General features: G+C 45.3%; 1 protein-coding gene across 1 annotated transcript; it reads left to right on the top strand.

The window, feature by feature from the left end:
- Positions 1-2420: 2420 nt before the first annotated feature.
- LOC306960394 (uncharacterized protein) lies at positions 2421-10149 on the top strand (the record flags this gene model as incomplete). The annotated part of the gene is made up of 3 exons (XM_079552827.1): positions 2421-4051; positions 5556-5627; positions 8713-10149. 3 exons carry the CDS (start codon positions 2421-2423, stop codon positions 10118-10120), a joined length of 3111 nt encoding a protein of 1036 aa, XP_079408953.1. The 3' UTR covers positions 10121-10149.
- Between the last annotated feature and the right edge of the window lie 770 nt (positions 10150-10919).

Consider the following 10919-nt stretch of genomic DNA (forward strand, 5'->3'; position numbering starts at 1 on the left):
TGCAAAGGTAAATTGAACAAAGTTTTCAAAAAGGGTTCCAAAACAAAGCTCAAACTAATAACCAAAGGCAAAAGCAAAACCAGTCTCTAAGTCTTAAGGACGACGAGTGTCTTTACAACACGTTCAAAAACACTGCTGTTCACGTCAGATCCCAGCAGCCCCGAATGGCATGTTGGCAGGTCCTTTAAGGGTGTGGCCGTTCAGGTGGGAGCCCAGGGTTGGCCTGACTCTGGAGCGGTGCACCAATCACAGGCCAGGGAAGCAGTAGGACCATTATCCAGTCAGGAACCAGGCTCAGAGACAGTCCACCAATGGCTGTCGAGGACTTCCACAGTCACATTTAAAAACAAACAAAGGGTTCAGCACACAATGGCTGTTTCCCAATGTCCAGGATCCTCGGCGTCTCGACCACTTCGGACGTCATTCGCGTCGTCACGGCGCCGCCAAGTGGTTCCATTTCACCTGGACCACTCGCCCCCTCGCAGCTCGACTCCTCCGTTTGGCTCATTCACGAAGGATACAGCAGTGGATCCTCCGCTGCCTCGGAGAGCTGAAATTACCCATGATGCACTGCAGCATAGTTTCTTTTTTATTTTCTCGCAAAACTTTATTAGTTTGAACTCACTTTAAAAAAGTTGTGTTCCACATAAACAGTTTCCTGGCCTCTGTTATTCATAAAACAGTTGTTTTAATGAGCATAGATTGACACGTGACCTGGCGCACAGAAGGGCCACTGGCTCCAGGGCCACCGGTCCCGCCTCAACCCAGCTTTACCCAAATCTAAAAGCTAAAAAGAAAAGCATCAAAATAGCGAGAAAAAGAGGATGAAAAGTCAACAAAAACATGAGAAAAACACGGACAAAAAAAACATACAAAAGGTGACACAACACGGCAACAACACGAGGAAAAAGGTCAGTTTTGTGGGTCTTAGCTTTCAAATGAGGTGCTACACAGCCAAAAGAGGACAGAATGCATTTGGTTAAGGCGGGGGGTAAGAGGTTAAAATATTTATTTGTGGAAGTGTCACAATTACGCTAATTTGGGCCAGGCTGGTCAGAGTCCAGGGCTGTTTTTCAGTCCCAGTCCGCCCCTGCTTTATAGTTATTTATTTATTTGAATGAAACTGTCGAAAGATCAGGATTCATTTCGTAAAAGCGGCGCATCTTTGTTTACATTATGGTAATTAGACTCATGCGTGTTCGGTTTCCCGACACAGCGCTTCCAATCAATACAGCGCGAAAAGACAAGAGGAAATACGATGTCGAAATACGTGCATTGAAAGTTTTCTAAAGACAGTGAAGAGGAGGAGATTTACAGACAGGAAAACGTTTGAAACAATGTTCTGGACCTACAGCGCAGACGGAGCCGCCAGAACCACCATGTAAGAGCTGATTAACCAACAGGAATCTTGGGGCTTTTCGATGTTTTAAGGCGTTAACACAAAGTTTACAGCATTTAGAGGTTATTTTACACATCCACACACAGAGCCCAGTGACAGCAGGACTGAAGGCCTCAGAGCAGGGGTGAATCCGAGTATACAGGGGCTGGGGCAGCACAGGGGAACCACTGACAGAAAAACGGCCAGAGACTAACAAAAACAAAAATATTATTTTATATTTATGTTTCAGACTGCAGGGAAAGCAGCTCATGTTTAAAAGACTCTGTTTCATTTTTTTTTAAGTCGCCCCCTTCCTTAAAATGCTGTCCCAGTAATTGTGTACATATGTTGTACATAGACATATATTTTGAATGTTGTGGCGATTAAATATTAATTATACTTTAAATCCAAATCCATGAGATTTTAAAAAGTTTGATTTTAGCCTAAATGTTCAAAATTACTATATCTTGAGAAAGCACTTGTTATTTTCAAGATTAAACACATTCTGAAAAGTAGACATGCTGGCGTTTGTGACTTGAGGTGACTTGTCGGCTAAAGCAAGACTTGACTTGACTTGACCCCATGACCTTCACGACTTGGACTTGACTCAAGACTTCCATTTAGTGACTTACTCCACCTCTGGTTTCTTGATCATGGACCATCAGGTGATGTTTAATGTTGGACGTGTGTTTGTGAATCCGACCCATGAAAAGCAAAAACATGAACGTGATTTAGCATTTAGCTCGGCGGACACGTTTAGATGCTAATTTGTATCTAAGTAAAGTCTGTACATTCATGAATGACTTTTAACAAAGCACTGACCCTCCTGAATGTGGTCGATGGGTTGACAACAGGTGAAAACATCTGTATGGTTCATTATTTGCTTTTGCTGACAGAATCTGAAAGAGTGGGGAAAGGGCAGGGAGAGGCTTTGACGAGGGTGGACAGAAGGATCAGGTAACTCTGAGGCAGCAGGAGGAGAGTTTCCCTCTGAACCTGAAACTCATCTCTGACTCTGTCCCTGTGTGTCCTCAGGTGAGCCATGTCTGCTGCTGGAAGCTCTGAGGAGCAGTTCCTGTGCTCCATCTGTCTGGAGGTGTTCTCTGAGCCCGTCTCCACTCCATGTGGACACAACTTCTGCAAACGCTGCATCTCTCAACACTGGAACACCAGCAGCCGCTGCTTCTGCCCCCTGTGTAAAGAGGTCTTTACCATCAGACCACAGCTCAAGAAGAACACCTTACTCTCTGAGGTGGTCTCTCAGGCTAGACTGAAGAAACTGGAGAAGAGGTTCCTCTCCAGTTTAAATAACTCTACGAACCACATGCCCACATTCAGTGAAGTCCAGTGTGACGTCTGCTCTGAGCCCAAACTGAAGGCAGTGAAGTCCTGCCTGGTCTGTCTGTCCTCGTTCTGTGAGAGCCACCTCCAGCCTCATCTGAGCGCGCCCAGACTGAAGAGACACCAGCTGATGGAGCCTGTGGACGACCTGGAGGACAGGATGTGTCCCAAACACGACCGGCCGCTCGAGCTCTACTGCAGCACTGATCAGAAGGCCATCTGTGTGGTTTGCTCTGTCCTGAAGCACAAGAAACACACGTTGATTCCTCTGAAGGAGGCGTTCGAGCAGACTGTGGCTGAGAACCAGCGTCTGGTGGAGCAGAGGAGGCTGAAGGTCCAGGAGATCACAGCTGCCCTGGAGCTCAGTGAGAGAGAGGCTCAGAGAGAGATACAGCAGATGGTGAAGGTCTTCAGTGACATCATGGAGTCTGTGCAGAGATGTTTGGACCATCACACCAAAGTCCTGGAACAAAGTCTTTCTAAACATAAGGAGCGCGCTCAGGCCTTGATCCAACAGCTGCAGCAGGAGATGTGTGAGCTGGAGAAGAGCAGCACTGAGGCCCAGCAGCTCTCACTCTCTACAGACCCCCTCCACTTTCTACAGCGCTGCCCTGCACTGCCCCCTGCTGGCCTGAAGGACTGGAGCAGCGTGAGCTTTGAGCCGCAGACGTGTGAGGGCAGTGTGGCCCGAGCTCTGTCTGAGCTGGAGACGAGTCTCTCACAGGAGTTCAACAAAGTCTTTAGAGAAGTTCCTCCAAAGGATCAACTGAGGAGAGTTCAGACGTTTGCTGTGGACGTCACTCTGGACCCAGACTCTGCTCATCCTGAGCTGGTTCTGTCTAAACATCTCAAAAAGGTTTATCACACGGATGTGAAGAAGAAGCTCCCAGACTCTCCTCAGAGGTTTAAGCATCATACTATAGTTTTAGGAAAACAGAGTTTCTCCTCAGGCAGGTTCTACTTTGAGGTTCAGGTCAAAGAGAAAACTAAGTGGACTTTAGGAGTCGCCCGAGAGTCTGTGAACAGGAAGGGAGAGATCTTTCTGAGCCCAAAGGACGGATTCTGGACCATCGCGTTGAGAAACAGCGATAGGTACTGCGCTTGTGCTGACCCTACTGTCCGTCTGACTCCACAGAGGCCTCCTCAGAAGGTCGGGGTGTTTGTGGACTATGGAGCAGGTCTAGTCTCCTTTTATGATGTAGATTCTGCAGATCTCCTCTACTCCTTCACTGGCTGCAGCTTCAAGGAGAAACTCTTTCCATTTTTCAGTCCTGAAGTCAATGAAGAAGGAACAAACTCGGCTCCTCTGATCATCTCCGCTGTGGAGACAAAGTAATCGACAACAACAGTTTGTGAAGGTCTTGAAGCCAATTTTCACACGACGTTCTGTTTAATTAATCTGTCCTTTTCTCTGGATTAATCTGCATATTCCGTCTGTCTCCACCTGATGATGTCACGAGGTGGAGCTGTGGTTTTAAAGTCCACGAAGCTTCACTGAACTCTTTCTGATCACTTTGTCCAAACTGCACTCACTGCTGATGGTTTCTGGGACATTTGTTTAGTGCAGACTCCCATTTAGTTTGAAGTCCTGATTGTCTCTGCTGAAAGAGTTTATGTGTATTATTGTTTCACTGCAGTAATCAGACAGAAATCATATGTAATTCACGTTTGCTCTACTTTTCTAAAAGTTGTTTTAAATGAAGGAAGTTGAAATGCTGATCGGGTACAGGAGGATTGTCTGTGTTGAATAAGAAATCTTGAACTATTATGTTCTTTAAACAAACTATTAATGGAACAATCTGTAAATGTAAATGATTGTGTTCGGGAGATAAAAGATCAATAAACTCTGAACTATGAAGTTTATGACATTATTTGGCCCGAGCAACGGACACGCAGTGAACCGATATGCAAGTAACAGGGGTCAAAACGTAGTGCTCTGCAAGCTCTAATTTTGGGTGGAGTTCGCGAGAGAAAATAATAAAAGTTGGCTTTGTGGCGCCCCCTCAAACAGGCGGTTTGCATTGACTCAATGGACGACCGGTCGCAAAAAATCATCGCACAAAAGTGACATTGGCCAGGGACATAGACCACGTCAGGACATGTAAAAAAAATGATATTATGACCCCGCCCTAAATGCTACAGGAAGTCAGCCTCTTGGCACGAACCTCAAACCTTCAAAATCGTACCTCTTGAACTTCTAGCCCCTGATCCCCGAGTTATCAATGGAAAGCCTCAAATTTTGGCCAACATGTCCCAAACCCATGTGCCTTTCAAAATCATCAATTACTTTTTTACATATTATTGGGCGTGTTCATGACAAGGCCGCAACTGAGAGGCCATTTTTAGCAAATTTCAAAGTCTCATAATTTTCAGCCTTTGTCGGATTGGACCGGACCCAATCTGGCGCACATGCTCATTCCCGACCTGGACCTAATGGTGTGCACAGGCAGCCGCTATGGCCAAAAATGCCTTTAAATTGTCTTTTAAGTGGCTTGTAAGTGGCTTGTAAGTGGCTTGTAAGTGGCTTGTAAGTGGCTTGTAAGTGGCCCGCCCATCCTCCATGAGTGCCAACAACAATCCAGACCATTCTTCATGATATTTGTGGCACCACAGCGCCTTCTTTCTGACCCTGACACCTCTGCACTTCACTCATTATTTACCAACAGGTTTTGTCCTGGTTTAGTTCTTTTCTAAATGTCTTGTTTCCTCCTCAGTAATGTATAACTGTGAGCGTCTTTATCACGGCTGTAAAACGTGGACTTGGGTCAGATCAGGCGGATCAGGCGGATCAGGGACATAAACGTTTATGTTCCTGTGTTTCTCTGACTCCATCCAGATCAAGTCACGTCGTCTGCGGAGACTTGGAGCCGACAGATTGTTCTGAGAAAACTCCCAAACTCCACATCAGGTGAGACAAAGTGTTTCTGTTACAGCCTCTGTTTTACCCAAATCTTAAAGCTGGAGTTTACAGATGATACACCAGAGGGACGCCTCATTTGAAAGCTAAGACCGACAAAAGCAATTAAAACAAATCTCTTTCGTTGCCACATTGTCGTCACTTCTTTGACTTTTTTTTCTCCATATCTTTTCTTGTTGTTTTTGTCACACTTTTTTGTCCCTTCTTTATTGCTTTTTTCGACGCTCTTTTTTGATCCTTGTTTTTTGTCTTATTTCTGTTATTTTTTTTTCAAGAGAATTCTAGATTTGGGTAAAGCCAAACTGGAGAAAATCTGCTGGGTTCAGGCGGGGGTTTAGAGGTTAAGTAAAGTATGGAAGGTTTGTATCTGTTGTTTTGTGTTTCTTTAATTTGTGAGATCACATGAGTGTTTCTTTGTTAGAGTGCCATGTTTAGCCACTGTTATTTTATGGGCACTACTTCCCATGCTGTTCAGTTCAGCACAAGCACCGGGGCAGTGTGGCTACTGCCAAAACATTTCAAAACCAAGAGCAGACCACAGACCTTTAAAGGGATATTTCAGGATGTTTGACATAGGGCCTCATTTCCTAGTTATCCAGAGTGTTGCTGATTTCTGGAGATATTTTTTGCAGTTCTTATGTTTGGAGAGTTTCGTGATGCTAGGCTAGTGCATGTCTATGGTATCAGCTAGCCTGCATTAAAAACAGTGTGACCCGCTCCACAGTGCACCTGAGGCAAATCACTTATAACACCAGACTGACCATATAAATGTCTGTGTCCATAGAATCATGTTTGGAATATAACTGACCTGCATCACATGAATGATCGCATTTTGAGGGACTATTTTCTAGCAGATCACTCCGCCGCCGCGTAGCTTAAACAGCCACGAAGCTGATGCTGCTCAAATATAAGGTATTTTAAATGCAAAATGGTTAAAATGACTCTATGGGCACAGACATTTATATGGTTAGTCTGGTGTTATAAGTGATTTGCCTCAGGTGCTCTGTGGAGCGGGTCAGACTGTTTTTAATGCAGGCTAGCTGATACCATAGACATGCACTAGCCTTGCATTAGCCTAGCACCACGAAACTCTTCAAACATAAGAACTGCATGAATTATTGTTTGTTTGTTTATTTGTTTGTTTGTTTACTTTATTGTCCCCGTAGGGAAATTTGTCCTCTGCATTTAACCCATCCTTCGATGCCGCTGGGGCGACCTGTAAGGAGCAGTGGTCGACGGCAGTGCTGCGCCCGGGGACCCATCTCCATGATGTGGAGCCAGGCTGATGGTCAGAATCACCTGGCTGGAGGATTCACCTATTGTACATGTTTTAGTGGTAGGGGAAACCGGAGTACCCGGAGGAAACCTACGCAGACACGAGGCGAACATCCAAACTCCACACAGAAAGGCCCCGTCTTGGTGGGAATCGAACCCGGGACCTTCTAGCTGTGAAGCGGAGGCGCTAACACTGCGCTACCTCTATCTCCAGGTATCAGCAACACTCCGGATAACTAGGAAATGAGGCCCTATGTCAAAAATCCTGAAATATCCCTTTAAGGAGGCGACGGCATCATCAACATTTGAAAAGTGGAAAAACGCAATGAGAGATGAAATGTCTGCACTTAAAGAGAACAACACCTTCTCACTTGTGCCGTTACCAGAGGGTAGACAGACAGTGGGGGGAAGGTGGGTATATGCTCTCAAAGAGGATGACAAAGGGAATGAAACATACAGAGCTCGGTATGTAGAAAAGGGATACAGTCAGGTAGAAGGACGTGACTCCTGTGAGACATTCTCTCCGACTGCAAACCTAACATCACTACGAGCACTGATGCAGCTGGACATTACAGCACCACCTTACACTAAACCACATGGACGTTAAGGCCTATTGACTGCAAAATATACATGGAACAACCCGGAGGTTAAAGAACAGTGTACAACTTGTGTGCAAGTTAAACAAATCTATCTACGGACTTAAACAGTCTGGCAGGAAGTGGAACATGAAGCTCCATGAATGTTTGATTGAGAATGAACTTGTGCAGAGCCAAGCGGACCCCTGTATCTACACTAAACTGTCGGACAAAGAAAAAGTGATTTTATTATTGTGGGTCGATGATGTAGTGTTTAAGAGAAACTAAAGAGCAAGTTTGAAATGAATGACCTCGGACATCTCACTCCCTTCATTGGGATTGATTTCACACAAAAAGAGGCACTGTCAAAATGAACCAGGTACATTAAGAAAACACTGGAAAGGTTTGGTTTGGCCGAGTGTAAAGCCAGAGCCACACCCGGTGAGACCAAATGTGATAAAGGGGATAAAGCTGATCAAAGAAAGTACAGTGAGATGTTGGGCAGCCTCGTCTACATCCTGACCTGCACTAGGCCTGACATCAGTGTGATTGTGAGGAGACTGTCACAGAACATGTGGGATCCCAGAGAGAAACACATGACAGCGTTATAGCATGTGTACAGGTACTTACAAGGGACTAAGGACTCTGAACTGTGTTATAGCCAGGGTACTCCAGGGTACTCCAGGGTACTCCAGGGTACTCCAGGGTACTCCAGGGTATTCCGATGCTGACTGGGCGAATGACAGAAAGAGTACTACAGGCTACTGCTTTAGCCTAAGTCAGGATGGTGCTATTGTTTCCTGGAAAACAAAGAAACAACAAACAGTGGCGCTGTCGACATGTGAAGTGGAATATGCAGCTCTGGCAGCTACTGTTCCAGAAGCTCCATCTTACTCAACTGTTAAAGGACATGGACCACAGTTTTAAGCAACCGACAAACGTTTTTGAGGATAACCAGGGGACAATATGCCTCGCAAAGAACCCTGTGAACCGTCACAGAAGCAAACATGTGGACAGTCAGTATCATGTCAGCAGGTCCAATGTGTTACAGGTAAAGTTGTTTTGGTGCGCGGTCCAACTGAAAACATTTTTGGTAACTAGTGCTATAGAAAATGTGAGTGGGGGTGTTCGAGTGCCATGTTTTGCCAATTCTATTCTCTGAGTGACAGGAAGTCTCTGACTCTGTCCCTGTGTGTCCTCAGGTGAGCCATGTCTGCTGCTGGAAGCTCTGAGGAGCAGTTCCTGTGCTCCATCTGTCTGGAGGTGTTCTCTGAGCCCGTCTCCACTCCATGTGGACACAACTTCTGCAAACGCTGCATCTCTCAGCACTGGGACTCTAAAGTCATCTGTAAATGTCCACTGTGTAACAAGAGCTTCTCCATCAGACCTGAGCTCTGCGTCAACACCTTACTCTCTGAGGTAGTTTCACATGCCACACTGAAGAAGAAGAGTGACAGGATGTGTCCCACACACGACCGGCCGCTCGACCTCTACTGCAGCACTGATCAGAAGGCCATCTGTGTGGTATGTTCTGCTCTGGAGCACGAGAACCACACACTGATTCCTCTGGACGAAGCCTTGGAGCAGACTGTGGCTGAGAACCAGCGTCTGGTGGAGCAGAGGAGGCTGAAGGTCCAGGAGATCACAGCTGCCCTGGAGCTCAGTGAGAGAGAGGCTCAGAGAGAGACACAGCAGATGGTGAAGGTCTTCAGTGACATCATGGAGTCTGTGCAGAGATGTTTGGACCATCACCTCGAGGTCATGGAACAAAGTCTTTCTAAATATAAGGAGCGCGCTCAGGCCTTGATCCAACAGCTGCAGCAGGAGATGTGTGAGCTGGAGAAGAGCAGCACTGAGGCCCAGCAGCTCTCACTCTCTACAGACCCCCTCCACTTTCTACAGCGCTGCCCTGCACTGCCCCCTGCTGGCCTGAAGGACTGGAGCAGCGTGAGCTTTGAGCCGCAGACGTGTGAGGGCAGTGCGGCCCGAGCTCTGTCTGAGCTGGAGACAAGGCTCTCACAGGAGTTTAACAACATCTTTAAACAACTTTCTAATGAGGCTGAGCTGAGGAGAGTTCAGACGTTTGCTGTGGACGTCACTCTGGACCCAGACTCTGCTCATCCTCGTTTGGTTCTGTCTGAAGATCTAAAACAGGTTCATTGTGGTGATGTGAAGAAGCAGCTCCCAGACTCTCCTCAGAGGTTTGATAAATGTCCTATAGTTTTAGGAAAACAGAGTTTCTCCTCAGGCACGTTCTACTTTGAGGTTCAGGTCAAAGAGAAAACGAAGTGGTCTTTAGGAGTCACTCGAGAGTCTGTGAACAGGAAGGGAGAGATCACTGTGAGCCCAAAGAACGGATTCTGGACCATTATCTTGAGAAACAGAGATCAGTACAAAGCTTGTGTCGGCCCTGTTGTCCGTCTGTCTCCACTGAGGCCTCCTCAGAAGGTCGGGGTGTTTGTGGACTATGGAGCAGGTCTGGTCTCCTTTTATGACGTAGATTCTGCAGATCTCCTCTACTCCTTCACTGGCTGCAGCTTCAGGGAGAAACTCTTTCCTTTTTTCAGTCCTGAACCCAATGACGGAGGAACAAACTCAGCTCCTCTGATCATCTCAGCTGTGGAGACAAAGTAATCGACACCGAACTCTTCCTGATCACTGTGTCCAAACTGCACTCACTGCCCATGGTTAGGGTTGGCACCGTAAATTATTTTTTCTTAAATAACTCTTGGTTTACAATACCAACACTTAGGGTGTATTCAGACCTGCACTGTTTGGTCCACTTTAAACGGATCAGGGTTCAATTCAATTCAATTCAATTCATCTTTTTTATTTGAGCATCTGAGCTCCACAAAGTTCTTCATAGGAACAGAGTTCAGCACAGTAATCAAGCAAAAGAAAGATACATGCATAGGTGAATAGCCAAATAGATAAATAAATAACGTGGATATGATGCTCAAAAGGAGGAGGCAGAAGCTTCAGCTTGTTAGAGCCTCCCCCTTTCGTACTTAAGAAATAGATACATTCATTAACTATGCACAAAGAAGATATGACATATAGTCATTTTATCATATTCCAGTGACTTTACAATCATCAATATTTATGTTACAACATTCTGCTGATTCCAAGACAGGGAAAGAAAACTCAATAATTACAAATACCCATCACTGCCAATAACAACGAGTCACCAATCTTAAGTTGAACATTTGTTCCTTGTTGTTTTTTTGTTTTTAGTTAAGTACTTTTAATGGACACAATATTATTGATTATATTAATTACGACCACATTATATGATTAATAAATGTAATTTATTTTATATTTTATGCTATTATATCATTATTGATTAATTTATTATACTATTATTTTATTATTATTGTTGCTATTAATTCATAATCAGTCGCTTCATTGTCACCATCTACAGCAGACTATGTGA

The sequence above is a fragment of the Gobius niger genome, assembly GCF_951799975.1.
Source record: "Gobius niger genome assembly, chromosome: 3".
Taxonomy (NCBI): Eukaryota; Metazoa; Chordata; class Actinopteri; order Gobiiformes; family Gobiidae; genus Gobius; species Gobius niger.